Source organism: Macadamia integrifolia, chromosome 5 (genome assembly GCF_013358625.1).
Source record: "Macadamia integrifolia cultivar HAES 741 chromosome 5, SCU_Mint_v3, whole genome shotgun sequence".
Lineage (NCBI taxonomy): Eukaryota > Viridiplantae > Streptophyta > Magnoliopsida > Proteales > Proteaceae > Macadamia > Macadamia integrifolia.
Genome location: NC_056561.1, coordinates 26,433,002 through 26,458,056, shown reverse-complemented (window position 1 = coordinate 26,458,056; position 25,055 = coordinate 26,433,002). Strand labels below are relative to the sequence as shown.

General features: G+C 38.9%; 1 protein-coding gene across 1 annotated transcript in view; it reads right to left on the bottom strand.

Moving 5' to 3' along the window:
• Positions 1–225: 225 nt before the first annotated feature.
• Positions 226–25,055, bottom strand: part of LOC122077814 (sister chromatid cohesion protein SCC2-like) — a 73,519-nt gene continuing 48,689 nt past the window's right edge. Inside the window, exons 14-28 of the mRNA XM_042643706.1 lie at positions 24,823–24,981; positions 24,570–24,737; positions 23,107–23,406; positions 22,829–22,981; positions 19,438–19,607; positions 10,573–10,681; positions 6,644–6,805; positions 6,449–6,553; positions 6,128–6,358; positions 5,845–5,978; positions 5,484–5,768; positions 5,092–5,398; positions 4,025–4,117; positions 3,783–3,908; positions 226–702 (exon numbers count right to left, since the gene is read on the bottom strand). Of these exons, the coding sequence (XP_042499640.1) occupies positions 484–702; positions 3,783–3,908; positions 4,025–4,117; positions 5,092–5,398; positions 5,484–5,768; positions 5,845–5,978; positions 6,128–6,358; positions 6,449–6,553; positions 6,644–6,805; positions 10,573–10,681; positions 19,438–19,607; positions 22,829–22,981; positions 23,107–23,406; positions 24,570–24,737; positions 24,823–24,981 (2,721 nt within the window). The 3' untranslated portion in view covers positions 226–483. The remainder of the gene's footprint in view (positions 703–3,782; positions 3,909–4,024; positions 4,118–5,091; positions 5,399–5,483; positions 5,769–5,844; positions 5,979–6,127; positions 6,359–6,448; positions 6,554–6,643; positions 6,806–10,572; positions 10,682–19,437; positions 19,608–22,828; positions 22,982–23,106; positions 23,407–24,569; positions 24,738–24,822; positions 24,982–25,055) is intronic.

Genomic DNA, 25,055 nt, shown 5'->3' with positions numbered 1-25,055 from the left:
GTTGGTCCCAAACGAACCAGGCCAGCCAGTTCCAATTCTGGCCACTCGAACCAGCAGCAAGCCAGCCCCAATGGGCCAATCAAGCCAGCAAACCTGCTGTTACTGTTCACGCAGATACTGTTCATGTGAACAGTACCTTGGGGTCCATTATTGACAGCTGGCTTGGAAGAGATGCTGCCAACAGTTGTATAGCCAGAAGAAAACGTAAGAGCAATAAAAGGGAGGTACACGAATGCAAATGAATTTTCATTGACAAAAATGGGGTTACAATTAGTAAGGTACGATGCAAATGAAAGGAGGATACAGTTACAGAGATCACTACCCTAACTATTTGAGCCAACAAAAAAGTGGCCCCTAACACCTTTCTTCATCCTATTCCTAGTTTTCCTTTTTCCCTTTTCTTTTTTACTCTTCTCTTTTATCTGCTTCCTTACTTCCTACATAATATACATGTCAGCTACTAATTATACTTATCAACCTTGTCTACCTCCCTCTACTGCCACTGCCTCTCCGGGCAGTGTAGTTCAGCCTTTGTGCTGAACCAGTCCAATCTTCATCATAAATGTCATCTTCATCATATGCACTTGGCTCACGGCCAGATTTTCCACCTCTAGAGTTCCGAGCAGGAGGGCGCCTCCTCTTCACACTAGCTGTGTAGGTGGAGTAATCGACGGTGTCTTCCTTCAATGTAGCCTTGAGTTCCTGCCACAGAAAGTCAATAAACAAAGACAATAAGCACACTTTATTAGAGTCCTAGGGAAATTCAGAAACAATCCGAAGCTTTCACATTTTTGCACAAAGTGGCTTCTCAAAGCTCAAACCCGCATCTTTGTGCTAGCACCCTAAATTGTTTACCATCACGAAAAGCTACAGTCCCCACATAGAAGAAGCAGAGTAAACTAAATTGATCAACTCTAATTTTCCCCTTTTTCTTCTCAACTAAGCCTATGATTCGCCCCACGAAAAGTCCGGAAACATTTCAAAACTTGTATTTTGGCACGAAGTGGCCACTCTCAAAGCTCAAACATGCATCTTCGTGCTGGCCGCCTATGTTCTCGACCATTGCACAAAGTGAAGGTCCCTGCTAAACTAAGAAGAGAGAAGCAGAGTAAACGAAACATCAATCCAACTCCCCCCCCCCTCCTCTCAACTAGAGAAATCCATGAGAAAACCAAACCACCCCAACCCCCCACCCCCACCCCCACCAAGAAAAAAGAAAAAGTGCAATCATCTTGGAGAGATAGTGAGGCAGATCCTGGCAGAGATAGAGCTGGGAAATCACCTCTGCACATGGTGGTTTATCAGTTTATGCAAGTACAACTGGGGCCAATCAGTAGTCTGTGGATGACTATGATGTTTTATCATCTCAAAGCAGTAAAGCAAATGATTAACCACTATGTAGTTTGTAAGATTGCATGTTTTCTGTTAAAACTATTAAAGATCATGATAATTGGACATCTACAATTTTCAATGAAATATCATCCAGGTGTCACTCCCATCACATAGAAGCATTACTTCATTACGAGGTTCAAAATTTGGAAATCCCAAAGATATCTTGTCAAAAGTATCATGAAAATTTTACTGTTAATCTCCCCTCTTAGAGCTTCGTTGTGCTTTAGAGAGATATCTAGGTTCTCCTTGGGCCGTCTTCAGGTCAAGTATTTGATCTTACCTTTGATTTCCTTCAGATTGACTGCCCACCATTGCTCCCCTATCCTGGATTGCCTTCGAAAAAAGCACCAGCTTTGGGAAGGGAAGCTTCTCTCTTATGCCAGCCGCCTTGAGTTGATAAGATCTGCGTTTCAGTCCTCTTTGGTCCAGCAGTTTTTGGGCTTCCTCAGCTCACTATTTCAAAGCTGGAATCCCTCATTTGTGCCTTTCTTTGGAAGGGCTGTGATACCTCTAGATTTCTGCACCCAATCAATTGGGCATCTATTTGTCTTCCTAAGTACGAAGGAGGCTTGGGTTTGAGAAGGATCAAATATGTTAACCATGCTGGTATTATTAAGCTAATTGGAATATAGTGACCAAGAAGAAGAGTGTTTGGGTTGACTAGGTCTACTCTCACTCCTTGCGCAATGATTCCATTAGGACGGTTCCTTCTCTTTGATGCTGCTTTGGTTTGGGGGAAGATTCTGAAGCTCAAGAATCTTGTTTATAGGGTTATCAAATCTCATATTGATGATGGGTCCCCTACCAGATTATGGCTCGAAAAATGGCACCCGCATGGAGTTCACTCAGTCAGCAATAGAGCTATCTATAGCTCCAACTTTAGCAGGTTAGACATGGTTTCAGATATTATTCGGCAGGGTAGTCCCCCCCCCCCTTGCCTGTCATCTGGCGTGTCTTAATGAGCATCCCCAAAAGACCTATTGGGAATGGTGATATTGCCTCTTCGTCTACATCATCTTTGGGCCTCTTCAGTACCATTTCAGCTTGGGATCTCATCAGGGCTCAAGGTAGCATCCCCACATCCCTCGCTATAGCTTCACTGGCTGTGTCCCTACACAATCTTTTCTCATTCACCGTCATATTCCTATCTCGCTCCAATGCTTCTTTTTGTTGGAATGCATGTGAAGATGTGGACCACCTTTTTTTTTTCCCCCTACCCCTTCTCTTATGCAGTTTGGCATAGTTTACTGAGCAAATGTTGGCTAGGAGAAGAAGAATTTTGCCCTTTCAGAGAGAATGGCTTTGGGTTGACAAGTCCTTTACAGGGAAGTTCTATTATGATTCGGTGGTATCTGGTTTGAGTGTAAATCTAAATCCTTTCATCAGATTTGGGACTTCTTTATCTTTGAAGTCAAATCCAAGAATTTGGGGTCTCCTAGGCGTTGTGTTGATTCCCCAAGAAATAGGCTAATTGTAAAATTCCTGTGGCCTCTCCCCGTCTATTTCACAATCCCAGGCCTACTGGGATTTGCTTTTGAACTTCTCATTTGTCTTTTTTATTTGGTAATGAATTTTTCATTCACACCCAAAAAATAAAAAATCACGGTTATATATATATATATATATATATAATATTTTGGTGAAAACTGATGTGTAGGAAAATCTATGGAAACTAGGCTATGTTTATTTCAATGGAAAGTAGTCTAAAGTAATCATCATAAAGGCGGAAAAAAGTGAAATAGAAATGAAATTATTTTACCGAAATAAAATAAAAAACTTAGGAAGACAACTTCCAAATTTGCAGATGCCCCCCCCCCCAATCTTTTTTTTTTTTTTCTTTTTCTTTTGGTGTCTAAACACTTGGCAAGATGGCACGGTCTCCGGCTGCTGACAATAGAGATTATTAGGTTTAAATCTCACCTCATGTGGGTGGGGGTTTTAGATATAAAAAAAAATCATGCAATTGGCACCCATTGAGGATTATAACTTCCGTAATGGTTGGATCCTTTTCCTGAATTAACCATGCCCAAATATGATTCAATACATGTAAACCAGAAAAGCGAAAGAGTTTTTTTTTTTGGGGGGGGGGGGGGGGGGGGGGAGAGGACGGACAGAAAAATGCAGAATATATTTATTAACTACAAAGTGATTTTCCAGGAAATTTTTTTCAATGGAACAAGCAGAGCCCTAAGGAAATATAAGGAAGAAAAAAGTGAACAGTGAAGCCAATGAGAATCAGGGAATGTCAAATAAGCATGATTAGGGATGCAAAAAAAATCGAAAAAACTATATGTAAGGACTAAAGAACAAGTAAAATAGTAAAGATACTTCATGAAAATAATTTTAGTACCACAAAAAACAAATTGAATATTACATCTATCACATATTACCTGGTATCTCTCAATCACTTCTTCATAAGAAGCAGGAAAATTGATGCGCGTTTCACTGATGTTAAAGGGAACATTCTGCTTCGATAGAACTTCCCCTGGTTTTAGAGGTTCATTTGGAGAAAATGCCTAGTGAAGAGACAAAGCACACAATTTGATTAGATTTAGCCTTACAAAACCAATTTGGAACCAAGCGAATGTACTGTTGAAGAAAATCATGGCAGAAAACTTAGGGCCGCACAAACCTGACATCGGGCATCATTTAGACTATACACAATTTTTAAGTGCCTCTTTAGCTTCAAAAGGAGTTGCAAAGCTGCTGCAGCATGACATTCAGCCTGTTCAGAAATTTCAATGTTAATTAAGAATATAACAAATTCTTCCTATTTACCTCCAGAAAAGCATAACAAGGACAGTTGCAATAACTCATCAAGTCCATATAACAAGGGCACTTCTATTTTCCAATGAACCAATTACCTGATAAAGTCTGTATAACAAGGGCAATTCCATTTTCCAAAATTCCAAACCCCAATAATGTCCAACACCAACACTTCTATTTCTTATACAATTCTATATTACTTTCACAGCAGGTGCTGGGTCAGATATCAATGCCGTCTTATTTCCTGGATGGCTGGATTCTCATTTTATACCAGATATATTGACCATTATCCTTTTTCTCCTCACTTTCTTTCTTTCTTTCTTTCTCTTTTTCTTTGGGTCGAGGGGGGATGGGTGGTGCATTCATGGGGTTGATTTACTTCCTATTTAAATTCATAAAAAGGTGCCTTACGATGTAAATGGAGTAAAACAAGAAATAACAATAATAACAGAGAAATGATAACATTATGAACACTTACACATGGGCATTGGAATTTCAATTTTTAATTTGGAAGATAGAACCCTACCCGCTTGCATGGCTCTAGGCCCAGACACAGGCAGGTGCAAAAAGACCGCACTACTCCCTGCCCCAATGCCTCCGCGTGGCCGGCCTCCCACACTGGCATACTGCCCACGCAAGTGGACAGGGTTTTCTTGCCCTTTTAATTTTTATACTTTTCAAGGCCCACGTGGAGGAATTTTGATGGGTTCAAGGAGTTAATAGACCAAACCCTTTGTGGTGCAAGCATTCTTTGTAGTAACAAGAATGCCCAATTAAGGTTTTGAGTACCAGGCATAACATGTACTGAAAAAGTGAAGAAACACTTCACCAAAAAAAAATAATAATAATAAGTGCAGAAATAATTCAAGAATATTTTTCAGAAAATGTTAAAATGTTAATGAGAGAATAATATAACAAAAAGTTTAAACCTACCTGGATTTTTTGCAGGTCATCTTCAGAGATTTCGTTAGAAGCAGGTGACCTTACAGAATGATGCCCTTTTATGTCCTCGAGAACAGCGAGACTAGTAATGGTGTGACCAGCTGATTCTTTCTGAATTACCCCATTTTCAATAGGAACAGAATGTGTGTCCATTTGCGTGAAACGTGAAGTAAAGGCTTTCATGCTAGCCTCAAGTGCCCCAGCCCTAACTTGTACGACTCGGTTGATAGTGTAGATCAAGTAAAGAGGCTCATCTGGTGTTGTAAATGGCAGGGAAGCGAGAATCTCTGTGCAGTACCTGCAAAATTGGATACAGCTTTAACTCAAATACTCACCCATTGTCAATCTAGAACCACAGAATCAGAATCAATTATAGCACTCACATCAGGAAGGGGATCAATGAATTGTTCCCAGATGGAGAATCAAATTTACGCACAACAGAGGACATAAATTTGTTTCTAGAAACACGATTTCCACGAATAAGCCTGTAGATCCGAGAAACTCCAAGTCTTGCATGACCAAAAGAGATACTATCAGACCGCCCCTTCAGGTTTCCAGATACTTTGCTTTGATTGGAACATTCATGAGAGTTTTCAGAAATGGAGTGGATAAAACCAAAGGACATCTGAAGGCCATCACCTAAACGGCTTTCAAAGAAGGCAGGATACCTGCAAATAAGATTTCCATTCAGTGTGGAGATCGGTTTACATAGACAAAATGTAGCAGGTACCAAAACAGTCTTACTTCTCATTCATGTTCATTAGCAAATGATGTGCCAGTTTTGCATTTGTCTCCTGTGAATCTGTTTCAAGTGCTATAAGGTATGGAACACAGGTAATCGGGTGAACCAGACCTTGTCGTAGCACAACCTCCACAATCTGACCAAAGAAATAAGAAAAAAGTAAGAAAGCACCGCACCAAAGATTTGTTATAGCAGGAATCCTTACGAGAGAAGTTCAATACATGCTTGCGGTGCCTCAAATAAACTGACGGAGAGAAGTACAATAAAAACATAACCAGATCACACCTTAAGGGCACACTGACGAATTAATTCATTCACATCCAAGCATCTTTGCAAGATATTATTCCAATACAATTGAATTATTCCACCACAAATGTTAGTATCACCAGCGCCAGCAGCAACAGGGACGCTATGACCACCTTCAGGATGGTGGACCACATTATTGGCAGTCTTATCATTTCCCATCTTGCTTTCAGCATCAAGAAGATATTCGTATATGTTTTGCAATGACTGCATCTGATGAACAATAAAATATTCAGAACATTAAAATATTCAGAATAGATATTAAGGAAGGCCGCCAGTAATAAGATATAAGGAAAAGAATACCTTAAGACGAGCATCACAACCAGAAGATAGTGATGCTTCTAATATTTTCCCAACATCCTTCTCCAACATATACTCAGGCCGAGCGATTAGAACAAATCCTAATGCCTGCAGAAAGTAATAAACCCTAATAAGATAAAATCCTCAATTAGATGACAATATTTCAGTACTCTAAAAGGACAAACAAAAATTGCTCACCTGTAATGATCGGACCTTTATGACAAAATCCTCTGAAGAAAGATATTTTTTTAGCAAGCTCAGGCTCTTAACAACATCCATATTTCGGTTATTTGAGGAAACTAGTAACTCATTGCCGTATCGCACTAACAGCCCCAGACAGAAAAGCGACCGACCAACTTGCTGAAATTGCAGGAAGCATGGTTTTCAAAAGGAAAATCAAGCAAATAGTTCGCAGTTCCTTGAACGTCATTTTTTTTTTTGGTAAATTGACTATACAGGACAATTATAAACCACACATGCTCAATGTCCAGCAATCAGAGACATTACCAAAAAAATGCAAATGAAAATCTAAGAATATAACTTTAACATATTATGTTACACCCGTATCCAAAATCCCAGTCTAATTTCAACTTTCGATCATCAGGTGATGCACCCAAGATTGAAACCACTAGTGGCCTTTAAATCGCTACGGTCTACTGCTCGGAAGGAAAAAATGACCCTTCTTGTCAGTGCAGTCAGTGATCGATTGAATTGTAGGAGGTTCAGACTGTATAAGCCTTGATGGTAAGTGTTCATGATTTTATGCGCATACCTTATTAAACAAAATGTAGATGGAGTTGTAGACAGGTACAAAGCACGATTGGTTGCTAGAGACTTCACTTAGACGTATAGGATCGCTTACCAAGAGACTTTTGCCCCTGTTACTAAAATGAACATAGCAAAAGTGATTATCTCCTATGCATTGAACCTTGATTGGGAACTATAGGAACTATATGTCAAGAATACTTTCCTTCATTAAGAATTGACAAAGGAAGTTCCACCAGGCTACTCGAGTCCGGAAACCCAGGGGAAAATGTGCATACTGAAAAGGGCACAGTACGGAAAAAAAGCAATCTCCAAGGGCATGGTTTGGTAGGTTCCACAAAGTTATGATAGTAGTTTGCTTCACTCAAAGTAATGTTGATCACACTATGTCCATTAAAAAGGTGGGTGATTTGGTTACTATTCTTATTGTCTATATTCTGGGAATGATACGGTTGAGATCTCTAAACGCAAGGCCTATGTTGGTAAGGAGTTTGAGATTAAATACCTCCGAAAGCTGAAGTATTTTCTTGAGATTGAGGTGGCCCAGTCTACCAAGGTTATTGTTCTTTCTCTACAAAAACATACCTTGGATCTCCTCTGAGAGACAGGCATGTTAGGGTGTAAGCCTTTAGATACACCTATTAAGGAAAATTCTCATCTCAAAAACAAGGAAGGTGAACCAATTGATAAGGGTCGACGTCAGAGATTGGTTGGAAGACTCATTTATTAGTCTCACTCGACTAGATATAGAGTCAGTATATCATTATATGCATGATCCTTACTCCTCTCATATGGAAGCTATGTTTCTATTCTCTAGTACTTGAAGACAGCTTCAGGGAATGGTATCTTATTCTCCCCTTCGTATCACATTAGAGTCCATGCTTATACCGATGCCAATTGGGCAGGTTCTCCAATTGATCGTCGTTCCACTTCAGGCTATTGTGCATTCATTGGTGGCAACCTGGTTACATTGCATAGTAAGAAGCAAGCAATTTTGGCCAGATCTAGTGTTGAAGCTGAGTTCCGAGCAATGGCACACGATATTTGTGAGTTCCTTTGGCTCCGAGGTCTTCTTCAAGACTTGGGTATGCCTATTCAGTTGCCAATGCTGTTATATTGAGACAATAAGTCAACAATCAATATTGCACATAATCCAGTCCAACATGATCATACTAAACATGTTGAGATTGATGGGCATGTTATCAAGAAGTTAGAGCAAGGACTCATATGCAATTCTTTTGTGAGAAGTCAAGATCAGTAAGCAGATATTCTCACAAAGGGACTTTGTAGTAAAGTTTTTTATTCTATTTTGTGCAAGTTGGGCATGTGTAATATCCATGCACCAACTTGAGCAGGAATGTTATAATAAATTATTTGTTAATGGGTATTTAGGGGTGTTGTCCAGACGAACCTTTAAACTCTTTTAAGGTTTTATTTCATTGTAAATAGAGAGGCTTGTGTCAAGATTAGACACAAGTCATATTTTTCCCAATTCAACAATCTTCAATGATCATCACTATACAAAATCCTAGTTCTTCTAACTAGGGTTTTGCAAAGAGCAATGGATAGCATAGGTGGCTGGATGTACAGCACAAACCAGAGAACCTTGTACAACTCTCAAATCAGATATCAAGGAGACAGCGAGTACTGATTACAACTTTGATACCATGTAGCAAATCGGATCTGAAACCAATACCTGCGATTGTGAAGTGAGAGAGAGAGAGAGAGAGAGAGAGAGAGAGAACCCAATAAGCCACAAAAAGATTCAGTCTTCCCTATCCTGGCTACCTCCTTTATTTATAAACCAGCAAGTAGAGTCTTCGTAAGAAAAATAATAAGTCTCCAACACCTAATCACAATCTAATATAAGTGTTAGAATAGGGGGTTAAGTGTGCCGCAGGGGGCAAATTGGGAAATTCCCTCCTCCACCGACCCTATTTAGAGTGGGGCAGCTGGATGGGGGGGTAATCCTTGTAATTGCGTTATGTTTTTGACTCGTACTCCTGTTATGACTCTATTTTGCATATTATAAATAAAGGGCTTGTGTGATCAGTCATATCACACAAGCATTCTCCCCATTCTTGTTATTAACAATAAGGAAACAAAAGTACACATTAATACTAACACTACCATCTAAACTAAAGTACACATTAATACTAACACTACCATCTAAACTAACTCAGACTCAAACACAACTCACGATAGGGACACTCCCCCTATCGTGAGTAATGTCCCTATCATGAGTAATATTTAACAATAAACAATTTGCAAAATTATAACACAGATTTATTTACAAGCTAGGGAAGTTTCAGACGCTGTGATGATCAGATTCGAAGGAGTTCTCCTTAGCTTGCTCAAATATAGCTGCTACCCAACCCTAGAGGCATTGAAAGGCACAAAGCACAGGCACATGCAAAAGTTCATGCCTCAGTGAAGTAGTGGCTAGCACAAGGTAGTGAGGCATGAGGAGTGTACCTCTCACCCGAGGTGCAAGGGGAATGCTTAAAGGGTGTGTGCACTAGCACAGCATATGAGGAAAAATAGAAGCCCATCATTAGATCTAACTAATTTACCTCCCCCACCCCCTTTTTTTTTCTTTCAACTTCAGATTCAAAATTCAAAACAATCACATGCTTTAGCAAATACACATTTGTTTCTACCATGACAGGTCTTGTCAGCATAGCAGAGACATTACTATCATACTCAATATAGCTTTAGTGAGACTCTACTGTCAATTGACCAGACAAAATCTTTGAAATTCCTCACTAAAATGAAAACCCCAAAATCAAATATCTAGTAACAATCAACAACAACAGCATCTAAAACCTTATCCCAACTTAATGGGGTTGGCTACATGGAGATTCCAAGCAAGGACGAGCGTGAGGATCCATGCAAAAAAATTGTTGGATGGCTAATTATAATAAGTGCCAGATGTCAACCTGACGCATCACTATAAATCAGCCACAGGCTTATAATGACAGACTATAAATCGTCCTACATGCATTACGTTCACCACTAAGACAATCCATCACCCAACCTACTTTTCTGAAAGGAGGAACGAAATAACAAATTCTCGACAACCCCGCTAAGCACGAAAAATAATAAGAAATCAAAATTCTCGCACAGTAACCATCATCATTCAAAAGAAAAGGGGGTGGGGGGGAGAAGAAGCTCTGGATATGCAAAGCTACAAATGCAGATATGATGATGTTAGAATATTTAGCCTTACTAGTAACTTCAAATGCACACACTGACAAGAAGATAAGGAAACACAAAGGATACCAACATAAAAGAACAGGACAAACAATTAAAATATTATTTAGCATGGTATATTTAATGTTCAATCATGTAAAGCATACAACCTGCTTATTATCAACCCCAAGGACATCCAAACGTTTCAAGAAAACCTGAATTAGGTATTCAACTACACTGGCACCTTTCCCCGCTACTTTACTCAATGAGCAAAGGCACCTGGAATGAAAAGAAGGAGAATCAACATCTGATACTGTTAAATCCCAAAGAGAGCTAGTCATAAATAAAAATATGCAAATAATACCAAGAATATGAGAACAAAATAACACCATAAGAAAATTTTCAAAAGCAATCACAGATGTAAGAATAGGATATGTTGAAAAACTTCACTAATTAATAACTAATACATCATACAAGATCCATTCACTATTCCAAGACAATGAGGCTTTTCTTCTTTCTTTTTTTTTTTCTGAAATTAAAATTGGCCAAGGTCTGCTATTTCCTTTCCCTTCACCCAAGTTGGTCAACTGGGTTAAGTTTTCTAGAACCTGACATGTCATATAAATGGAAAGAGACCTCGTATTCTGATTCCAAACTTTAAACATTATAAGATAAACAGGCAAATTACGTATGAAGTGTCTTAAACTGACTGAGGATTTGAAGATTTTAATGAAAAAAAATTAATCTTTATTAGAAATAATAAAATACTGCAAATGTAAATGGAGTAGAGTTGTACAATTAGGGAAAGTAGGTACTTAATGTAACAGGGGCTCAAAACATCCACAGCTGCAATTACAAGGCCCACAGTGATCATCTACCTAGCATATGCCACCAAGTATAATGGTGAACATTGGAGGAAGCAGTTAACAAGGTTCAAAATAACTGAAACGCAGTCGAAATTTCGGCGGAAAATATCGGTTTCAACATGGTTCAAAATGAAATGTAATGTAGGAGTGAGTTCCAAGTAAGAACCAACCCTACGGTAGGATCGATATTCTAATAACCGAAAGAATCTCCAAGAAACTTGCTGTCCAGAAATCCAGATTTTATGGTGTTGCAGGAAACTAGTAACAGAAATTATAGATGAAAAAATAAACAAAAGGAATAGAGGAGAAGAAGATAGATAGGGAAAGGGGGTAGATTGGGTCAAACATCTCACTCTTCCATAGGGCATGTCACCCAAGCTGTCTCTCTCATCTCATAGTTTTCCAGCACAAAGCTTTTTTTTTTTCATACAATCCTGGACTGTAGATCAGCCTTCTTCCTTTATTTATAAATTTTAAATTGATTACAAAATTGGGTCCTTCCTTGTATGGAAAGGAAAGGAATCTTCCCTTTCACAACTAGAATCCCCTTACAACTAGAAATTATCCTATTTGGAAACTAATTACAAATCAAATCAAATCCCTCCCTTTTACAAAGATAGAAACCCAATAAGTTAGAAATCCTACTTTCTAAAAATAAAAAATAAAATTAGAAACTAGCTAGATAATATCTTCCTAACTATTACAAGGAAATATGAAAATGGAAACTACATCAATCAAAGATTTCCTAAAATCTTACAACTTAAACTCCTCCATGCGAGCTGGCCATGGGGCCCACGAATCAAGAGGGAATGTTCTTCAAATCTTCTCCACGCAAGCTGTACTTGGGTTGACCCAATCAAGAACCAAGAACCAAGCCGCACTAGAGTAGGATGCCTCCCACAGCGGTCGCATCCCACAACCGGTCTGAACTGGTTTTGGGGCCTTGTTCCTGCGATCTACATCAAAATGACTACCAAAACTGGGGTAGTCATCCCACCAAAATCCAAAATTTTGAACTTTGGCAAGTTAATGGCGGTAGAACCCAACTCGACTCAACTCAACTGCGCTTTATCCCAATTAAATAGTCAACTACATGGACCATGTTTCACCATTCAAACAAGTACCGACAGTATGTTCTTGCAAATCTATTCAGGTTCCTTAGTCTGACATAGACTAACTAATCAGTATTGCAGATATGTGAAACAGCAATACAAAGAAGTCTGATCATTCTGAATAAGATCAAACCTTGAGCCCACCAGGAACATGATGCAGAATTGAGGACTTGCCAGCGTAGGAAGTCCAAGAAGAACCAGGACTAATATGGCCCAGTTCTATTTTAAACAAGCTTAATGTGGTCTGGGTCCACATTGTTTTAGTTTAAGTTGCTTTTTTATTTTTAGTGTCTTAGTTAAGTTGTGGTTGAACTGGTGGTTATATGGTTCAGTTTAAGTAATGTTGTTTTTACCCTTTTTTTAATAGAACTAGGGGTCCACATTATTTTATTTCTTTGATTTTTAAAGAGGAAGAGACCAAGGCCTCAAAACCGCTCCGGATCGGGTATCATTCAGGATTGGACAGGATCAAATGGATTTTCCCCTGTTTAAAACAATTTAAAAAAAATAAATAAATAAATAAATAAATCTTCTTTTAGATCATTTTATACTAGTGGATCGGAATCGGATCGATCAAAACTCGGAATCTGATCCGGGCAATTCTGACTGATCCAATCTGATTTTTAAAATCATGGATGGGATAGCTTGTAAGGTGGGATGGCTAGGGGGTTTCCTAGTCTAATTAAAACTGCTTTTACTTGCTGTTTTAATTAAAGAACGGGGCAGCAATTGCAGCCCACATTTTTGGCTTTCAGTATTGCTTCTTATCTCTTCTGTGAGAAACAGTGTGGTCTTGTGGTGATTCAAGATGATGGATTGGTGGTGAACTCAATCACAACTTGCGGTTGGAAGCCCAGGATATAGATTCCCCTTCATATCTTTTTCAACATTAGTTTCATTCAAGAGATTGTCTGTTCCAGCCTGTAGCTGAGATTCAAGTTCTGTTCCTGTGATAGAAGATTCCTGGTCACATCAGGTTTTCTAGAAATCAAGGTAACAAAGTGATGTAGATCCCTTTACTGGGCTGCAATATTCCAGGAAGAAGAAGAAGGCCAGCCAGCCCTTGGGCTGAGATCGAGTCCAGCTGGTCCTTTATTTTTGGTCCCTTATTAGAATATATTTTCCTTCCTGTTTTTCACTTCTAGAAGTACCTTTCAAGTGCCCATCGAACCAGCAAATACAGCTGTCCAGAAATCTCTTTTTGTGGCCTGCAATCTCCTATTAAACCTGTGATTGTCTCCTTGTTTTGACTGGTCAAAGATGCTTGGCACAAGTTGCCTTGCCTTCTAGAAAGTCCCTAGTAGTTGCTTTTATATTTTCTTAAGTTGCAAGTTAGAAATTAGTTGCTATTATGTGTTAGTTCCCTTTCTAGTTTAGTTTCCTATTCGAGAACCAATTTCTAATTTGTAATTTTTAGCTCTCTATTTAAGAGCAGCTGCTGTAACAGTTTTAGACAATGAATGAATGAAGTTTTTTCAGCCATTGATAGCTCCAGTCTCCTGAAAAAGACGAACAACAGCTAAGATAGTTGTGGGTGAGAAAACCAAGTTGAGATGCCATTATCCCACCCACATCTGCTATGTTCGTCTCGAATTCTTGACCCGTTTCGAATTTTTCCCCACTCCAACATATTTTGGTGGCGACCCGAATGGGATTTTCTCTGAGATCTTGTGATGGTCGCAGGCAGAACGGTACAACCTGACCGCCCGCAACCTGTTGGATTGACCCAACTTGAAGAAGTATATATTTGTACTATCGTCTTGTTGAGAATGCAAGTGAGATTTGGGATTTTCGTGTTAGGGTTTCTAGGTGAGTTTCTTGTTTTGGGTTTGACCATTCTTGAGAGATCTCCCCTGTAACCTTACTTCCATCAATATAGTGAATCATGTTCTTATTTTCCTGAGGATGTAGCACACCACATTAATGTGTGAACCTTGTTAAATCTTTGTGCCTTGAGTCGTTGCGTGAATCTGTTTTGCTTTTCTTCAAATTTTTTTCTTTTTTTCTAACAAACAGATTTCAAAGCTTCGGGTTGCTTTGATCAACGCATCCATGGCTTCTACATCAATGAAATATGATATTAACAGGTTCAATGGCAATATCAGTTTTAGTTTATGACAAGTTTGGATGATGGTTGTTCTTACACAGCAGGGGTTGAAGAAAACCCTATTTGGGAAGGTAAAGAAACCTCTAACTATGTCCGAGGAAAAGAGATGGATGATAAAGCCCTTTTGGCTATTCAGTTGTCTTTCAAATAATATTCTATAGGAAGTTCTCACAGAGATGCGGAGTTATGGATGAAGTTAGAGAATATTTACCTCACTAAATCCCCCACCAGCAGGCTAAGATTGAAGCAGTAGTTATATACCCTTCACATGGCTGAATATACTTCAATTAAATCCCATATCTCTGATTTTAACTCTATTAATACTGATTTGCAAAGGATAGATGCAAGGATTAAAGTATCTGTATCGGTCGCCGTATCGGTCTGCCAAAATTAAGATATGTATCGGAGGGTATCGTATCATATCGAAGATACACTAAGATATACTAAAGATACGCATACAAATGGATAGGAAACACTTTTTATATACTTTTGCATAAAAAAAAAATTAAAAAAAGCTATATATAGCATGCATTATGCATAAACACTAAATTAAGAATATCGCATTAAGAATCCAAGGTTTGTAGTTGTCCCATAAATGTAAAATCCTTGTTCCCAACCTTAATTTCCACTTTAGTTAGAGAAAAAAATGGCTGACAGCAACTTTAGAACAAAAACCCCTAAAAAAATCGTGTTTTTTTTTAAATAACCCATCTTGGCCATTATATGACCGTAGCACATCGTATCTGTACGTATCGTATCGTACCGTATCTATATGAATCGGTCGATACATACCGATACGCACCGATACATACCGAAATGTACATTTCACCTCATTTTGAATTTTCCATAGAGTATCGTATCGTATCAGAGTGTATCGATATGTATTGTAGCATATATCGAAAGAGTTTTAAAAATTCCATGTATTGTATCGGTAGTATCGTATCAGTAAGGGCCAATACGTATCTACGGTACAATATGTACCGATACTTTAAACCATGGAAAGATGTTAAAATAGGCAATGAAGATTTGACCCTATTATTATTATGTTATCTGCATCCATCATATAAGCATTTTAGGGACACCGTGATTTATGGTAGAGAGAATCTCTGTTGAGGATGTCAAAACAAATCTATTAAGCACAAAAAATTGATGATGAGTTATCAACAAATAAGTCTTGAGGGTGTCTTTCTTTTTGGATGAATAATAAATGCATTAAAACAGGAGGAAATATACAAGGAAGGGGGTTGAAGGAGGCAAACCAAAAGCCAAGCCCAAAAGGAGGACACATCAAGGGCAAACTAACCACAATCAATTAAGCCAAAGAGGCCAAAGAAAAAGGGGAGGGGGGACTAAGGGGGATACAAATCATCATGGGGGTGGGGAGGGGATATGATCAAGGGGGGAGACCCAAGAGACAACAAAAAGCCTGTTCCTTGGGGAATCCCTAAAAGGGCGATGGGGAAGCAGAGAGAGCTTAAGATCTGACATCAAAGAAGATGGAATTCCAATCATATAGAAAGATCTAGAGTTGGTAGTCCATCTTCTAAGGCACTGCTCCATCTAAATATGATAGATGGTGGCGCAGAAAATAAGTTTCCCTGTGATGTCATAAATATAGTTACCCGCAAAAGTCATGTTGACCTAGATCCTTTCAAGCGAAAGGGAATGCACAAGTCTCCTGGAAAGCTAACAAAACTGGAGAACACGCTTTTAAATAGGAGAAGCAAAGGGGCAAGAGAAGAAGAGATGATTGACATCTCCAATATTATTCCAACAGAGGCAGCAAGCTGAAGAATCCTAGACATGTCTGTGGATTAAGAAAGACTGGGTAGGAAGACAGTTGGAGAGGGCACGCCAGGTAGTGAATGAGTGGTAGGGAATGTGACTAGAGATCAGAGAGTGGGGGAGTAATGTAGAACAAGGTTACAAAGTAGCTGCCCCCAATAGATTACAACTCCAAACCCCAACTCAAACAGAACTCTAGGACTTGACAAAGTACAGCAATAGGACAGAAGAACACCAGAAAAATACCCCAAATACTTAAAAGAACAAAGATTAACTTAAGAATAAAAAAAAATTAAAGAACCCAAACACCAGGAGAGAGAAAGCCTGCAGCTAGGGTTTTAAGGGGTTACCTGAGCCTGGAGCTATGCTGCTCAGCATGGGCTGCAATTCAGGTCGTTGGTAGACCTGTGTATGTAGAACAAAACCTCCAAAGATGGAAGCAATCTGCCAGCTGATGAAAGAGATATGGGCTTTCTTGATTTCTGGCCTGAAGAGAGAGAAACAGAAGATCTTCCAAGAATCAAGGACATGCTGCTTGGGCAACCCTGAGATGAGAATTGAGTGATCCTTATCCTGCTGGAAACATCCTCTGAAAAGGATTTGTAAATCAGGGGTCAGTTGTGGATGGTATGGGAATCGATGACTGTTGAAACTGAGTTCTTCTTGCTGGCCGATTTTGACTCTTAACTGGACTGAACAGATCTGACACTTCCTGCAGATTTATCACAGCAGTAATGACTAATAACAGTAGCTTTAAAGTGAAGAAAGAAAAGGGAACCAAGAGAATTGTGGGTGGGGGTGGCTATCTCAGCCCGGGCATCTCACCCACAGCTATCTCGGCTGTTTAGAAGCAATTAACTGCAATCTTTATTTATTCAAATTTGAGAATTGAGAGTACATAAGCTCCTTTATATATAGAGGGCAGATTAGCTAATAACAGTCACACCCTAACTAGGAGTTAAGACTCCAAGTAGGACTAGACATTACATAATAGGAGTTGGACTCCAAATAGGACTAGACTAGAACCCCTATCGGAGTAGGTAACTAACTAGTCATTCACTAATAACCACTAATGGGCATGTTACAATCGATGGGCCCAATGGGCCTTATTGATTTAATGAAATAACTTAAAATCTTAATAACCATTTAAGTGGACTTAAGTGGCTTTAAGTGGAGATCGACTAGCCCACTTTGGGCTAAGCTCTCCTCCTGCAGCAGTCCATGATGGGTGTGGATCTACATCAGGGAGAGGAAGGAGGGGGACACCAGATGCCATTGGAGAGGATGAAAGAAACAGAGGAATTTCTAGGGAGCCCAGAAAAGTAAATAGTTCTAGCAGAGACCAGAGGGAGAAGAATGCCAACAGGGTACCAGGGGTCGAGCCAAAGAGAAGTAGAGAGACCATCTCTAATGGAGGAGTTGGAAGGAAGAGTACGAGGTCTCGCTAAGAGGATGTTGCGCCACACCCAGGAGGCATCACGGGAGGGAGAGAAAGTCCAGATGGAATCCTTATGCAGGAGAAAAAAGTGCACCCAAGAGACCCATATGCTCTTCTGCTTGGAAGCTAGCTTCCAGATGAGCATAAGCATACCCACAGAATTGGCTTTTCTAATTCTACGAGGACCCAGACCTCCTTCAGATTTGAGGAGGCTAATAGAGGACCATTTGATGGGATGAAGGAATGTGGCGGATTCTCCCCCTTTCCAGAGGAAGGAACAGCGAAGGGACTCAGCCGCCTTGATGATAAACTGAGAAATATAAAAGATGCCCGATCAATAAATGTAGCAAGATTGGAGGACCGATCTGGGAACCTAAGGTGAAGGCTATCAAAAAGAGAAGGCTACCTTTGGTAGCATCGGAAACACCGGCAAGAAAGAGATGAGATCTGAGAAGGTTGATGGAAAGGCTAGAGAGGGATTCGAAGAGACGCAAGGAAGACATGATAGAATTGATGGAGGCAAAATCAGCTCTGGAGAAAATCATAAGATCATCAACAAAAGCAAGATGAGTAAGATTGAGGGCCTTACATTTAGGAAAAGTGATGAGGTGGAGTCGTGGAGGTCCATAGTAGATTGGATGGATCTAGAGAGAGAGAGAGAGAGAGAGAAGGAAGGGGGAGAGAGGACAGCCTTGTCAGATTCGATTCCCCTAGAGGACTAGAAGAATCCCGTAGGACTGCCGTTAACAAAGACTGGGAAGCATGGGGAAATGATGCAAGAATGGATCTAGTGAACAAAGACTGAGGGAAAGGACATCTGGACCAGCACCTCCGAGATGAAGTTCCAACTAATGAAATCAGCACCTCCGAGATGAAGTTCCAGCTAATGGAATCAAAAGCCTTGTGAAAGTTGTTTGAGGTGGCATGGCCATGTTAACTGAGGCATTTCGATGCTCTAGTATGGAGGAGTGATATGATTCAGATTGAAGAATCTAAAAGAGCTAGGGGGCAGACCTAAAATGATCTTAAGAAAGGTGGTGAGGAAAGACATGTAGAGCTTGGGCCTTGTATCAAGTATGGCCTCGAATAGAGCAGATTGGAGGGCAAGGATCCATTTAGCCAGCCCCATTAAGTAGGGATAAGGCTGAGTTGTTGTTGTTGTTGTTGGTGAAAGGATTCAAGAATGGCCGATAGGCAAGCATAATGACACAATCAAGAAATACGTTGCTCACAATTGGAATACATAGGATCTGTCAAGTGTTTGATTTCAAGCTTTCCTTGCGCAAATGATCAAGGAAAGCAAAATACAAACAAAAGATGGAATAACTGGAAGAAAAAGAGCCAGCGTGTACATCTGAAAGTTTAGTTTATGCATTCAATCCAGTAGCTTACCAATTCAAGCTCAATGTCCCCCTCCCAAAGAAAAACAAACAGAAGATTCCATTTCATTCGCTCATGTCATACAGACAACTGGAGAAACAATTGTTAAATGCCAAGAAGAAAAACAACACCATGTACATGCTACACAAAATCCCTAATATATATATAGTGAGATATATATTACATTGATTATGCAAAGAAAACAAGCTGGGATAAAAATAAATCCTATCGTTGATACCAAAGCTGAATCTAGCATATAAAAAGCAACATTCAGAGTAACCTCTTAACATTAAATAGGAGTATGGATTGCAGAAACGATCAAAAGAAGAAAGTGAGAGGGAACCTACTTGATGCAAGCATGGACAACTGACAAGAACGAATGCCGAACAATCATCTGCTTCAGATCTTGTTCAAGTTCTTCAATAACACTTTGAGGAAGCTTTCTGAGCATAGGTAGAACAGCACCAATTACAAAGATTATACTCTCCAGCAGTTGTGCTATTGCTCGATTATCAGCCTACAGAGAAAAGAGGGGGGGAGGGGAGGGAAAAAATTATGATTCAAAAACATGTAGCCTCTCTTCTCATGTATCTAAGACCATGAGGAGGACCTGATTTGGTCCTGCGATGGCTTATTCCTCGTCTCTTTAGGAATTACTGATCATTGGGACAATTTTAGTTATTAGTTTGCTTTGTTTGATGTTTAAATTGATAGTGCTGCTGGCTGGATTAGGTCTGTGTTTTCCAACTTGAAATTTGAAAGTTATGAGAGTCCTAGATGTAAGAGGATACCTCCATTAGCTGGTCAATAGCTTAGTTGTAGCACTGGATTCAGTTCTGTTCTTCTGAGTAAATTCTCAGGTTGAACTTGGTGGGTTCCTACCTGTTTATTTAAACTATCTTTTCTATCTTATAATCTTCAAGAACAGTTCAGATTTCTCTACTTTTCTTAGACCTGTGGTTGTTTCACGATATTTCAGTGAGCGTCCTAATCTCATAACTCTTAGAATACTGCTTGGATTAGTTTCAAATCTGATATATAAGCTTCTACTTGTCTGATCTTTAACTCTGGTTTCACCTTCTAAGAAGTATAGCCGATATTCAAGTTCCAGATCTGCAACTTAGTTTTCCAATTACAACTAGAACTTATCTGCGTAGATCAATAACAGCTCTGTTTTCAGATATATGCACACAGATTCTACAGGTTGACTGGTTCAGATTAGCACTCAAGCAAAGAACTAGGCTTACCTGATGTCTCTGATGCAAGATATTGATCTTCTCCCTAAGCTGTTCTGTTCCTCTGTTTTGCGTGATCCTAGTTCTGCTAGTCAGTTCTAGTTCTTCTGTTTGAGTGATACTGGTCTGCATTACTCTACCTCCCCCATCCCCCATTGACTAACAGGAAATACGGATGTGATGCACAATCAAAGTATAGGATCAAGTATCAAAGGAGGAAGAAGTATAACCAGCAGAAAAGGCTTTGCAACTGCATGAGGAAGGCTTCCTTGGCCTACAGTTCTCTAGCCTGCAGTTTCAGTCACTGGTCTCCCATAGAACCAGAATTGTGGGGATTGTTTTAGGATTCTTATTTATATAATTTCATTATTATTAAGTTGTTTTCATCAGGCTGGAATAGCATCCATAAGTTCAGTCCTGTTTTGAGTTTATTTTTCCAGTCTTTGATGCAGAACATACACAATTGGGCTTATTATAAAGCAGGCCTTTGATCCAATATGTTTTCATTGCAATGGCCACTTTAATAGGCCTATATATGGGTACATAGACCTGCAACATTAGTTAATTGTCTTTATTTCTTTACTTTGATTTTATCAAGTGTTTTAGTTACACTGGATTAGGATTTTATAAGTCTAATCCTGTTTTGAGCCAGTTTCCCACATTATTTTAGTTTCCTAGTCAGTTTATGTTCCCTTATTAGTTAAGAATTGCTTTAAAACTTTCCTTTTCTAGTGTTTGAATCTGTTCTGGGGTCTTCTATATAAGTTTGTAGGGGGGTCCAGCCTTGTACACGAATTTGATTAATAAGTTTTGGGCTTGAGCCTTTTCTTTATTATGTGAGATTCAGATGTGCTGTGAGATGCAATGTTATGTTGGTGGGAAGCCAATAGTTGCTGGTGGGATTCTAGTTAGGTCAGTGGGATGCTGATCAAGACTTGGGAGTGATTGTCATGTCATATCCTTCTTATATCTTCTTCTTCACTCTATAATTCCTGCAACAGCTCAGTAAAACCTCAGTTTCAAATTTATGCTATAAATATGAAACCTTCAGTTTCTTACTTGTTGCTATTGATAATTCAATTCTGCTTTCATATTGTGCAATCAGATTCTATTCTGAATCTATCTATGCTTTCAAATTTTGAATCTGATCTCATATCTTCCGATTCCTAGTCTTATTAGAATTGCTCTTTTTCCTAGGCTTATTTCCTGATTTCCGGTTTCAATTAGTAGATAATGTTTTGCATTATATATTTATATCTCAGGTTATTGTTCAGCTTCTATCCTAAATTCCATTAACTGCTGTTACTTAATCCGACTGAGCTTATTTGCTGATCAGAAATCATCCAATTACTGATATTGATATAGGTTTTAGACATCCTATCCTAAGTAGTAGTTTTCCAAAACTTGAGATCAGGGCTTTGGATCAAGTTCAAATTTTGATATTCTGTTTCTATACCTGAAGAGAGTAGTAACCCATTGAAATTTGATACAAATCAAAGGTCAAGATCACTTTTTATCATTTATTCTTGAGTTTTGGCCCTTGTATTTTTACTGCGATTATGGTTTTCAAAAGAGTTTCTGAACCTAACACCTTAGTCTTCTAGAAACCATCAGTCTAATTGGTTTAGGAATCTTTCAATGCTTGTCGATTGGAGGGGCTTTCCCTTTCTAGTTCTGATTCTGTTCTTCCTTTCTTGTCCAGGAAAGGCTCTACGCCACCTTTGTGGAGTGGGACTGGAAAAAACATTGTAAGTGCAAGGGGACTACAGCCTCCCATTGATATTGAATGAATAGAAACTTTTTCTACCAGTTCTGTCTATTTCAGACTAATTAATTCCGCGGATTTAGTAGTGGAGGCCTGGTGAATTCCAGATTAGGCTCAGGTGGGATTCCAATCCTGCAGTCAGGTGGATTCCTGATTGGTTCTCTACCTCCTATATCTATTCTTCTTCTCCATCAATTTCAGGTCAGGTTTTCTGAACTCTCTTACCCTGCAATTTCATATTCTGATAGAAAAAATTAGTTTAAGTCTCAGGTTATTTTAGATCCAGTTATTGAGTAAATCCTTGCTTAAACCCTGCTGGTTCTTGCTATCTAATTGTTACTAAAATCAGATTTCCAGATTTTTTTTTTCAGGTTTCCTATTTCAACTAAACTCCTTCAACTCTGGTTTCTTTGAATCTGATCTATGTTTCTTCTTTTCTGATTTCAATTGGTGTTTTGATTAACTAATTAATACCTTAATTGAATTCTGGTTTGGTCCATAAGACCCCTCTAGTACATTAATTCACATAACATATCTGTTCCGGGCTCTGAAGGTGTGCAGATAATGTTTTGTGCCAAAGTTACAAGAGTAACAAGGAAAAACATCTTTCAGGAAACAGCTAAAACAAATCTAACATCAGCTTGAGAATTTCAACAGCTAAAACAAATCTATCATCAGCTTGAGAATTTCAACTACTAAACAGGTATTTAAGGAGGTCACTGAAGAAGCTGAAAAAACCTGGCTCTTAAGGTATGGCTGCAGAGTAACCACAAACTGTGATGGATCAGAAGATGGTGCACAGAGTGTTGGGTCCACAATACAAAATGAATGCAAAGCCAACACATAAGGAAGTGCACGCATTTCCACATCCTCATGAATTGTTTCCTCTACCTGAGATACAACAGAACATCCTCATCAATTATTTCTCTACACGAGAAACAAGAAATCATCAATAAACAACTCAATGACAATTTAAAGCATTAAATCGTTAGAAAGTTAGAATGAAGCAACAGTACCTGCAATATCCTTTCCAATAAGCACTTGCACATTAACTCACAACGTTTATGTACTGATGCAAGTGATACCGGGTTAATTCCAGCAGCTTTAGCAGATTGTGGAAAAAAATCAAGTGCTAGATTGCGCCGTATGATTGTCACAAGAAGTTGATGATTGGGCATCTTCCTCAACATCTCAACAATCTGCTCAGTCTTTTTTGCAACTTCCAATGGAACAGAACTACCATCTCCAACAAATTGAGTAGGGAAACCAGAAGACTCCTCAAACCAGAACTCATAAAATGTCTTGCAGACAAGATCCTGTCAAATGGAAAGAATTCATAATAAAAATAAATAAAATATATATAAATAAATAGAAGAAAAGAAGAAAAAGCAAAAGGGGAACAGAAAGTACTTTGACCTAGATGAGCATGCAACCCTTATCTTGAAGAAGATATTGTGCAGTATATTTTAAGAGAAAAGTCTATGCAATTACACTGAAAAAGAATATTTACTAGAGAGAGATGAACGGCATAAGATGAGAATGAAAACATGCTTAAGTCAAATATAATAGGCCAGCATAACATTACAAGAAGATAAGGCATTCAAATTTGCAATTAGAGTAACTGTCTTGAGCTCTCTCCATGCCTTTTTCAATCTTCCTCTCTTCATGAGTCATGACAATTGAATACTCTATTCCAAATGTATATCATTTGGATTTTGTATATAGCTTCGAGAAAGTCGTTTGAGATGGTATGGCCTTGTTTAACGAAGGCCTAGAGATGCCCCAGTAAAGTATAGTGATACGCTACTGTAGATGGAGAAAAAAGAACTAGAGGCAGGCCTAAAATGACCATCGGAGAAGTTGTGAGAAATGACTTGCATAGTTTGGGTCTTATACCAAGTATGACTTTGGATAGAGCCTATTGGAGAGCAAGGATCCAGGTTGTCGATCCCATTTAGTGGATAGTCTCCTAACTTGCTGGGTTGTGCCTCTTTCCACTTACTTCCCTCTTTCATTTGTCCTTCTCGTCAATTTTCATTTACACTTCTCCTTCAATTCCCGCTCCCCTTTCAGTTATGTCCCTTCATTCCCCCTCTCTCTGTTTAGACCACAGTTTTTCCTACTTCGTTATGTGAGATCCATAAAGCCGACCCCATAAGTTGGGCTAAGGCTTAGTTTGTTGTCGTTGTTGTTGTAATATGAGGTGCTAAGCACATAAACTAATTTATGTCAATTTGGGATAATTTTTTAGGAGTATACTATAGTCTGAAATAAATAAAATTAGAGGTAAAAATTCAGGCCCAACCCCCGCTTCAGACCCAGTGACATTTTCACACAGACAAACTAAATCATTTCAGATTCAGAACATATTTTCTTCAAAAAATTCTCTGGCCACATTTTGTTTTTACACGGCATATTTCAGGGCATGTGATATGATTTAGATGTATAAAAATATATTTTCCCTCATTTGAGGACATACCTGTATACTAGATTCTTCATCACTGACACGAGAAATTATCTCAATGCAGGCACTCGTGAATTCTGAAAAGTTTGCATTTGAAGAACACATATCCCTGATTATTTTGATAGCTCGTTTGCGAACACTGACTCCAGTATCCTTTATTCTCTCCGCAACTTTTTCAAAATACTAAGGAAGCACCCAGGGAAAAAATGTGATTTAATTTATCAATTCAGACAAAAAGAGGAAGGAGCACAAGGTTGATCTCAGTTACCTTCAATCCAACGTCAGGATGTGAAGCAATATGCCTACCAACAAGTTCCAATGCAGCTTCTCGAACAGAGATCGCAGAGTCACAAAACCTTCCTTCAACAGCCAATTGAACATTTTTCTCACACAAAACCTCCGGATCAGCTTCAACAATTATACTAACCTGTTTTCATTATAAAATTATGGGGTTACTTCAACAGTACCATGAAGAGGAATCAGTTTCCTCACATGCTTCAC